Source organism: Mus caroli, chromosome 1, assembly GCF_900094665.2.
Source record: "Mus caroli chromosome 1, CAROLI_EIJ_v1.1, whole genome shotgun sequence".
Classification (NCBI taxonomy): domain Eukaryota; kingdom Metazoa; phylum Chordata; class Mammalia; order Rodentia; family Muridae; genus Mus; species Mus caroli.
The window spans coordinates 157,028,194-157,038,876 of NC_034570.1; the positions used below are offsets into that span (position 1 = coordinate 157,028,194).

General features: G+C 39.2%; 1 protein-coding gene across 1 annotated transcript in view; it reads right to left on the reverse strand.

Moving 5' to 3' along the window:
* LOC110296378 (dimethylaniline monooxygenase [N-oxide-forming] 5-like) overlaps positions 1 to 4,409 on the reverse strand; it is a 14,273-nt gene extending 9,864 nt beyond the window's left edge. Inside the window, exons 1-4 of the mRNA XM_021165054.1 lie at positions 4,275 to 4,409; positions 3,117 to 3,305; positions 2,545 to 2,707; positions 1,231 to 1,373 (exon numbers count right to left, since the gene is read on the reverse strand). Coding sequence (XP_021020713.1) covers positions 1,231 to 1,373; positions 2,545 to 2,707; positions 3,117 to 3,305; positions 4,275 to 4,409 — 630 coding nt within the window. The remainder of the gene's footprint in view (positions 1 to 1,230; positions 1,374 to 2,544; positions 2,708 to 3,116; positions 3,306 to 4,274) is intronic.
* Positions 4,410 to 10,683: the final 6,274 nt, after the last annotated feature.

Below are 10,683 nucleotides of genomic sequence, written 5' to 3' on the forward strand. Positions count from 1 at the left end.
TGTGTGTGTGTGTGTGTGTGTGTGTGTGTGTGTGTGTGTGTTGGGGATAGTTGGGGTATGGCAGAATGTAGGGGTTGTGATGGGGGGAGATGGGAGGTTGGGTGGGATTGGGGGAGTATCCTCTCAGAGGAAAAAGGGAGAGAGATGGGGTGGAGACCTCTTGGAAGGAGAATGGAAGGGGGTGGCATTTGGAATTTAAATAAATAAAACAATTTTAAAAAAGAATAAAATATATAAAGACTAACAACAACAACGTAAAAGATCCACTTACAGGAAGTTATTTCAATTAACTTAATATTTGTCAGGGACCTAATCTCTTTGTGACTTTTGCTCCAGCTACAGTAGATGTATGGGGTGAGTGAGGTGCCATAATAGAGGGAAAACCCACGACAACACAATACGTTGTTACATTGAGAGTTAGAAGCTAGTTTTCAGATTCCATGTGAGTTCTTTCAGTTGAAATTTTCAAGAAATGGAGAAGGAGGTGAATATAATGTTTGGGATCAAACCAAAAATCAAGTACAGAAATCCACTGTGGAATTTACTCATGTTTATATCTGGAAAAACCTTAACAAAATGTTTGCAGTGCAAAACAACAATGACAACAAAAACAAAAGAAAAAATATATTTTGATAAACATTTTGGTCTATTTTGTGTTTTTTTGAAAGAAAGCTTTTTATTGATGTTACAATCACTACTGTGATGTCTTTGTCACAGATCAGTGACTCATGTAACTCAGAATCATGGTATGAATAATTTAATTTCCATAAAGTGCTCAGTATTGAAAATCTTGTTTCTCTTCTATGAAATAGGAATCAAGTTAATTTTGACTTAGATGAATGCCCTTCCATGCTCTTCAAGCGTCAGCCACAGTCCCTGTAGAGAAAGGGTTGCTCCTCCTTCCCTTCTTTAAACTTCATTTCCAGTATGAAACCAGTATCTTCCGTAATATTCACTTCATTTTGAGATTTCTCATTTAACTACCTGTAATTAATTTTAAGGTTTCTGACTCTTCTTGGCCTACTACTTCCCCTACTCCAGTGCATGTTGGGCTGGGAGCATTGTTACTTTGGAATTCTGTGTTCTCTTACTCATATTTAGTCAGCAGAGAAACATGTCCTTGCAATCCAAATGGGAACATGCCTGCTAAAGCCAGAGGAAATCTCGACTCACAGTCTCTGCAGGTAGCAAGCTTACACCCAAGAGCAAAATCAGGATATGACACCAAACCTGGTCAGCGACCCTGCTGATCTCGCTTGCCACATCTGCTCCTGAATTCCCAAGGCCGATCACTGCCACTCTCTTCCCCACAAAGTTGTCCGGGTGTTTGTACTCCCAGGTGTGGAGACAGCTGCCTTGGAACTTGCTGATTCCTGTGAAGGAAGAATCAAGCCCTAACTCTTTTTCACTTTAGAGTGAAACTGTAATTTTCTAATTTTCTATGCAGAGATATGAGACAGTTTCTTCACTTTTTATAGCTCTTTGGAAATCCACAAGTTTGGAAAGATCCTTAGCAAGGTATTGGTGATATTCAGAAGCAACTTAATGCCAGCTACACATGCAGTTTCAAAGCCCAGGAGCCCACAAGCACCGATAAGGGTAGTAATTTTAAGTCTGTATTTTACATGAAACCAGGATAACCTGAGATGCTACTACATAGTTAATGTAAAATTATTGGTGAGATTCTTCATGTGCTCCTACTGTGTATTCTAAGTCTGGTGAATATTTTACAAAGGAAACATCTTAATTTTGTGTCCTTCACATATAAGCTGCTCATCAGCAATCTGGCCAGTGGCCACTCACTACTCTCTAAATCATAAGCATGGGACAGTAGAAGTTTCAAGGCACTCCGAAAAAGTTAAATTTCAAATGTTATAATTACCATAAATTATAAAATTCCATAAATTATAAAATTCCATAAATTATAAAATTCCATGATGTGTAATTTGTCATTCAGTTGGTGTTTAAAGACTCCTAAAATATCTCCACAAATCCTACTTCCATTGTTTGATTCAGTCTTTATCTCTGAAATGGACTGTTTAAAGTCTTTATTCCTGATGCTTCTGATTCAACCATCTTCCCTTATCAATTAGTGCTCCACACTCCTGCAAAGCTGATTGCTTCTCCTGCATGTACACACACACACACACACACACACACACANANAGAGAGAGAGAGAGAGAGAGAGAGAGAGAGAGAGAGAGAGAGAGAGAGAGAGAGAGAGTGAGATGCTTTTTCCTTAACTCTTACATGCTTCTCCCAACCTAGGCACTCCAAGTGTGAGCCAATTCCTGAGCTCTCTCCAGGATTGTCTATCTACTGGCTTCTCCTCACTGCTTCCTCATCAATGAAAGTCTGTCTCAGACCTTGCTTTTCTGAGGATCTCTGGTTTTCTGTTCTGTTCTCCCCTGACTGTTCTATGAACTTAGAATGCCCCCTATGCATCTCCTCTGTATAAACACTGTCTTCCAGTGCCTATGACAGGAGAGGCATTAAGATCTCTAGCATCCTAAGATTTTTCTCACACACACATTAGAGAGATACCTTCAAAGTCTTGTAAAGGAAAGTACTTCTCAGTGTAGTGACCACTGCAAACCATTATCCCATCAAATATGTAGGTTTTCTGCATCTCCTCGGTCTCTACTACCACGTCCCATTGACCAGAAGATGAAAAGTCAGGGCGTTTCTTTATACTGCACACATTTGTCTAGGAAACAAAGAACAAAGTCTGAGCTCTAGGACATTTTATCCCTTTCCCCTGTAGAATTCTATGTTTAAGTAGCTCTGCATGGGGTTCCTAGGTGAGTAGGAGTCATGTGCACATAAAGTTCCTATAATGTTCACTTCCCAAATATCACAGCTCATTAGAGCACAAAATAAATTTGTTTTATTTTTCTAGGACCTATGTATTTTTACTTTACAAAATGAACCAAAGATTAGAATTTGGGTTCCAGCTGGGACAGTGCTTATATGGTGGGTAGAAAAGACAAACACATCTTGGCGAATCCTAAGATGGAGGGGAGGGGGTTAAATGCAGGTTGAAGTGCCTTCCTGGCTCTGTGTGTGGACTTTGCCTTGACCCATGTGCAGGCGGTGGGCAGGGATTTGCTCCTCACCTGGAACTGGATGTGTTTCATGAGCCCAAAGTGTCTGGCATACATCTTGAGATACTCCATCATTTTTGAGTTGTGCATGTAGTTGGGGAAATGATCAGGGATGGGGTAGTCGCTGAAGGCTGTCATCTCCTTGGATGTATTGCAGGTTAAAGATTTGTATATCCCGAGATTTCCACTTTTTGGTATCTCCTAAAGGAAATAAATTGATCCTTGGCTTCAGGAATGTGATAGAGAATCAGAAGTGAAGTGTTCGTAAAGTCTCGATCTTATTTCCAGGTCTTGTGATAGTATTCAGCAGGATGAGGTCATTAGACTAATTTACTAAGGGGGGGCTTCTTTTTCATAATTCCATTCATTGAGCCTGGCTTTGTTGTAGCAATAATTATTTTACACCAGGAAAGAAATAGCAGGATCCAAGATAGCACATAATGCAAAATGAAAAAAAAAAGTAGAAAAATAACACAAAGAAAATCCGACTGGAAACTACCAATGGGTAAAATCTGTTTCAAGACTGAGGGGATTTCATTTAAGAGAATGAAATAGAGAGTAAAATGCTTATATGATTTGTGCCTAAAATATATTAATATACCAAGGAATGACAATGATGACAATAAGACATACATGATGAATTAATAAGAACTGCTCTTAATGATCTTATATCATGCTTGGATGTGATCAAGACACATCCAAGTTAAGACTCCCCTTCACCCTTCTAACTCCTGGAGACACCATGAGATAGGCTCTCTCCTTTAAGCTACAATCCATGACTCTGTATGTAAACAAGCACACCTTTCTTAGTAGAGACATGTTTTTCCAGTAACTAATAAACAACACAAAATAACATATAGAGTGATTAACAATACAGAAGCTGCAACTATTAACGAGTTTGTTAGAGGCAGCTTTTGGATGCTCTTTTGCTTAGGCAAAATTTGGATATCAATGTCCTAAATGTTATATGTGGGGATGTCGAGGAACACAAAACTGAATAGGATTGTGCATGTCCCCCAAGAAATTTCAAATTTATTGAAAGATTTATCACTAATTTAGAAAGTACACTTAAGGGACAATTTATGTTATCAGAGTTTTATTTCTGATTGAATAGAAACAACTCCCAAACACATCAATAATGTCATATTCTGAAAATATTTATAAAATTACCTCATATTTCCACAGTCCTCCGATGTCACTCCTCTTTTCAAAACAGGTAGGTTCTAGTCCCTCCTCCAAACAGCACTTAACGGCACCTAGTCCGCTGACCCCCGCACCAATCACTGCAATTCTTTTTACCCCCATGGTTTCTTGAATTAAGAAGAATTATTTCAGTGTGGTTTTGAGCAACAATGCCAAGGTTCATCACTGTGTTTGTGTCCAACCCCCTTCATTTCAGCATTGACATATTTCGGGGCCACAACTTTAACTGCTTTTATTATACCTTATATTATCTTAGCATATATATTCTATTTTAATTATATATTATATAACTTTTTTCTCCATTTCAGAACACTATGCACCCACATATTCAAACAACAACAGATGGAAAAATTTCTTAAAATGTACATTTCTACTGAACGTACAGGGATTTTTTTCCCTTGTAATTATTCCCTACATAACAGTGTCTAAAAACTATTTAGAAAACTTACTGGATGTGACCAGAAATCCAGACAAGCTTTAAAGTATATGGGAGTTTCTGGCTAGGGTATATACCTATGAGATGCTACATCCACAAGAAGTGAAAACCGGCAGATTTTGATGTTTGTAGAGGATCCAATCACCTGCAGGATGACTCATTGGTCATTGTAATAGAACATTTGGTCAAAACAAGATTCGCCCTGAATTTCAAGATGATCAGCAACTCTTTGCTACAGAAACATCTAAGATTTTACTGTCTTATTAAAATTTTATTTTAAAACAGTCAGTTCTGCAATGAAGATTGCTATGAAATAATCTACTTAGTGATAGCTAACAAGGCATACAAGGTTGTCACAAATTCCTGTTGTAGTGTTGTCCTGAGTCTTAATGTTGCAAAGTTTCTACTCTATGTTAGTTGTATTATCTACTTAATTTCTTCCGAGTTAGGTCTAATGTACTCTATTTTAATACCTACCCAGAAATATAAAGGTAAATCAAAGCTTGAATGACAGTATCTGTCTGTCCATCTGGTTTCAGGGCACTTAAGGAAAGAAAGTGCTAGCCCAGGGACCAAGGATAAAACCAAATAGTACTGGTCTAAAACAAAAGCAAAACAACCCCCTCCCAAATGTAGTGGTAAAATGATTCCTAGTGAAAGTCTGCTATACTCATAGACCAGTGCCTTGCTCAGCCATCCTCAGAGAAGCTTTCTCCTGCAGCAGATAGGAACAATACAGAGACCCACAGCCAGACAATGTTCAGAGAGTGAGAGATCTTGGACCATCCAGCCCTAAACCAAATGTCTCCATCTAATCTCTCCCCTCAAGGCTCAAGTAACCCTGAGGACAAGGAGGTGGGAGGTGTAAGAGCCAAAGTAGGTGCAGGACATCAATGACACAGACCCTCAAAATCAACATGAGCAAAGCTCACACAAACTCACAGAGAGGCTGACTGAAACAGCAAGCACAGGGCCTGCATGGGGCCACACCGGGGCCTCTGCATCTACATCATGGCTTCCTGTTTGGTGGCTTCTACAGGACTACCAGTGTGTGAGCAAGTGGGTCTCTGATTCTGTCTTTACTTGGGATTTTTCCCTTCTGTTGGGTTGTGTTGTCCAACTACATGTGATAGTTTCGTTTTATCTTATTCTACATTTTTTGTTGTTTTTGTTGTTGTTACATTTTGTTGTTAGCTCTTAGAAGCCTGTTCTTTTCTAATGAGAGACAGAAAAGGAGTAGATTTTGGAAGGGAACGGGGGCAGAGGAGGAACTGAGAGGAGGAGAAACCATACTTAGGATCGATTATGTGAGAAAATAATCTATTTTCAATAAATTGAAAAGTCTATTCTCAATCTATTTTTTTAAAAAAAATAGCAATGGGAATCCTAACATGTAGTACATATGATCCCAGCATCTCTATCTGGCTTCACCTTACTCTTCTGTCCTGTCTGACACCGCTCTCCTTGCTTTCTTGTCAGCATGCAATCACATAGAACACTGTGACCATCTTTCTTTGGTATCTTTTCACTTATTTCTCCTTTTGTACAGAGATTTTTATCTTTTCCACCTACAGCTGTCTATAATTTTCACTGATATCTCCTATTCTCACAGCTGACAAAATACAACTCAGCACTTCAGTCTAGATTCTAATTTCCTTTGTTTAATATGTTTTAGAGTGTACCATGCCTCTTCCTCATTTAGGTGGTGACAAGTTAGTGTAGGGACACCACAGTCTCTGAGAGTAAGCATTGTGGTGCCAGAGGGCAGTGTAGGAACTCGATGACAAGTAGGTCCAGTTTCCTGAAGGCCAAGTGCTATTTTTCCTAGTCTTGTCTTGATAGAGGGATTCCCAGTGTGCTTTGGTTTTAAGGGTCATTTTGGTGTGTTATTTCTTTTTCTTTTTCTTTTCTTTTTCTCTTTCTTTCTTTCTTTTTTTTTTTTTTTTTTTTTTGGTTTTTCAAGACAGACTTTCTCTGTATAGCCCTGGCTGCCCTGGAACTCACTTTGTAGACCAGGCTGGCCTCGAACTCAGAAATCTGCCTGCCTCTGCCTCCTGAGTACTGGGATTAAAGGTGTGCGCCACCATGCCCGGTGGGTATTATTTTTTGTTTCTTCCTCTCACTCTATATTATGACTATTAAAAAGTACTTATGTGTATAGTGTGTTTTGCTTGTATGTATGTCTGGGCACCACTTGCATGCCTGGTGCCAGCCAAAGACAGAAGGTGTTGGGTTCCAAAGAACTGGAGTTACAGGAGGTTGTAAGTCACCACACAGGTGCTAGAAATTTAATGGGGTCCTTTGCAAGAGTAGCCAGTGCTCTTAACTTCTGAACATCCTTTTTAGCCCTCATACATTTGAGGAATGATGCTATTCAGGTGGGTTAAAACTCTGCTGTCTATTTTAGGAACTGAAGCAAGAGCAGGGCTCTCCTGTTTCTTTTTCTTAGGCCTTTGATTTTGTTCTTGAAGGGGACAAAATATACAGTGGTCATCCATACAAATGATAAGTTATATGAAGAATTCAGTCTCTCAGCTCTATAGCTTTCAAAGTACAGTGGAAGAAGAAACAGTCATTGGGTTCAGGTTGAAGTGTTAGTCACATTCTGCAGCTCAGAATGAATAGGGAGGCATGGACCTTGAGAAATAAAGCCACTATGGTGTCTTAGTGGCCGGCTTTCTTCCTTTTTCTCACTTATTAGAACTAGTAAGTGATATATATGTATATATATATATATATATATATATATGTAGGTATATATGTATATGTGTGTGTTTAAAAAATAAGATTTATATGTTTAGATAAAGTAATACATATAGATTTAAAAAGTAACATACACATATATAACATATTATATATAACACACTGCTTCATAAAATAATTTATGAATCATAATCATTGTAGGATCTTCTATATATAATTTTTAAATGAATATTTTAGATTTTTTATCAATGAACAAAAGCTTTCTTATTGTTGCATCTTTTCCTACTATAAAGGTACTTCTGCTTCATCAACATAAGTTGTCTCCATCACTCTCAGGCTCCAAGAACACGGGCATCTCTCTTGGAGTGGTTCCTGGGGCACTGTATCTATTTGTCAGGGAATGAGCTGGGCTCTCTACTTGCTTGTATGTTTCTCTTTTCATTCCATTAGCTATCATTTCTGATGCCCCCTTTCCCTTAATTTCATGTCCATATGAAATTTCAATAAAACAGACTTGTATTAAGCAAGCATAAGGTAAACAGAAAGCTTTTTTATATTGTGAGGAACATGTGGTGGTGCGCCAGGGCAGCAGTTGGGATGATACATAGTAAAATCTACTTGCCAAGCTGAGAACTGCTCCATCACCAGAATATATAGTTGGCATTCATTAAATTTATATTTTAATCTAGGAAAAATTATTTTAGATCAAGAAATCCTGGCAATTCTGAGCTATAATTTTGCAGCTAGACAAGAGTGGCCAAAACCAATGAAGTATGAATTTAGGGAAGAGGAAGCAGAGGAAGGCAGGAAAAATCTATGGAAGTGGCACACTAAGCATAATCCCTTGGTATCCCCAAAGCATGGTTGTCCAACTTACAGTCTTTGAGGAGTGAGGTTGTCCTTTTACTGGATTCAGCAGTGTTGATTTTTCTGTCCTTAGTCCCACAGGTTTGGTACGTATGTACCCAGGTGTGCCCAGGGACTGTGAGCAGAGCTGCAGTCAGCTTTCGTCAGCAGATCCCTGTGGCCCTCTTCCTGGGTGGCTTCTCCCTGTAGAGGAGCTGGGCAGCTGTTAGTTCCTTCCTGTTCTCAATCCCCTTTTATATTAACCTTGTCCTCTTTTTTTTTTTTTTTCATGAGAAGGCAGGATCTTTATACATGCTCCTAGAAGGACCCACCCTTTTTGATTCTTAGAAAAAAAAAAATCATGATCACTGCAGATAGAAGCAACTGTTTCCAGACAACTGTCAAAAATCACTTCCAAGAAAGATTTGCATCCAAGTTCCCCTTTTGGCGATTCCAAGCACAAGCCAATTCTCCTCACAAGTTCTTCCAGGATGAACACCTTGTCCTGAACCAAGCACCACGGAGTCATTTCCAACACGCTCTGTTCCTTACCTCCTGGTTTAGAGGTCTCCAGCCTGAATCAGCAGACACCAGGCACAGATACAGAGGCAGAGGCAGAGGAAGGGACTCACTGTAACAGTTTGCTTCCATGGCCATGACAGTTGATGGGTTCCACAGCAAGCCTGAGACCATGCAGTGTTGGCAGAGAACCTCAAGGCAGGCATTTGATGGTGGCAACTCTCCATCCAGAGCTGGAAGTCTGGAGTCCAGAGAACTTGAAGTTTGCTTGTCTTTAATAATTATGTTGTTACTTTATACTAGTGGCACAAAGGAGAAAGTTTATAAAGTTGCACAATGTTTCATTGAGACATTTTCATGTATATATGAAATGCCATTTGATTAGATTCACCTTACATCTCTCATTCATTCTTTAACATTATTAAGTACTTTTTTGAGAATTTCATACCTGAGAACTATATTTAAATAATTTACATCTCTTCTTACCCCATTTCAACTCCTTCTGTGCCCCCCCAATTCCCATCAAATTGATGATCTCTTTTCCTTAATTATCTTTGACCTGAACACAACTTTGAAATTTTTAAAAAATAGAGTTAAGTCACATGGGGGTAAAAATGCTCTCTCCCAGAGTCATAAACTAGCAAAATTCCCAGTGCAAGGCAGAGGAATTGAGCTGGAACTGGCCTGTAAGCCTCCTCCTGAAGACTAGCTCTCGTGTCATCTGAAGGAGCTGTGCAAGCAGTCACTGAGGACAAGTGATCAGTAGTTCTACCCAGTGTTAGAACCTGTGAACAACACAAGTATACTACTCATCAAGATATCACAGTGGTGCAATTAGTGATACTTTTATCATGAGAGTAAGTCACAGCTCTCTAATGGGACGAAAGGGGCACTCAAAAGAAGGATATGCATTCCTGTGGCTGTTAACCTAGCCAACTACTCATGGCTGGTGAGGTCATAGATCCTAGAGGAGAACCTACTATTACCATTTTCCTAAACCAATATAGCCTCTAATCAACTGTATTCTAAGTAGTTAACCTTATATCCACAGAGAAGTGTGCTTTTCTTCACCAAGGATGCTTCTGATTGCAAAAGATGGCGCCTCACTCAGATAAACTCAGTTGCATATAATGTACAGAATGAGTGACCAGGGGGTGCCCAGCCCTAGCTGATGTGTCTGCAGTACAACTTGTATACCGAAGGCTTTGGGGAGATTGAAGAAGAGGGGTGGAGAGATTGTAAAAGCAAGAGAACTAGGATGCCTGCTTCCTGTTCCTTCTAGACATGACACGGGAGATGTACCCACAAAATTGCTATTGTAAATGCTGGAATCCCAAAGCACAAGAGCTTGGAGCTCTGATGTCCAAAGGCAGAAGTGTCTTTCAAGTCAAGGAAAACCAAGAACTCTGTCTTTCTCTTGAATGTTTACTCTTATTTATGCTCCTGACCAATTGGAGGGTGTCTACCTACACTGCAATTGGAGTATTCCATTTCAGTGGACACTTGAGTCTCACACCAGTCTTTGGAAACACCTTTGTAGACACACTTGAGTTAGTTCAATCATTCTAATAAAATGCCAAAAATATCTATTTCCCATTCAGCAACAGAGAAATTGGCTTACTGCCTTGTTAATTTTGAGAATAACGCTTCACCAGCCTGGTATCCTTTAATCCTCTCAAAGATGTGTAAAACTAACCACCTTTTATTAATTTGGCACCTATTTGCTTGTCCTTTAGCTATACTTAATCTTCAATCAGGATATTCTAATTGTACAGAGGTTCACTAACATGGATCAACTTTGGGTCTGCTTAATTTGTGTGTTTGTGTTTGTGTGTGTGTGTGTGTGTGTGTGTGTGTGTGTGTGTGTGTGTG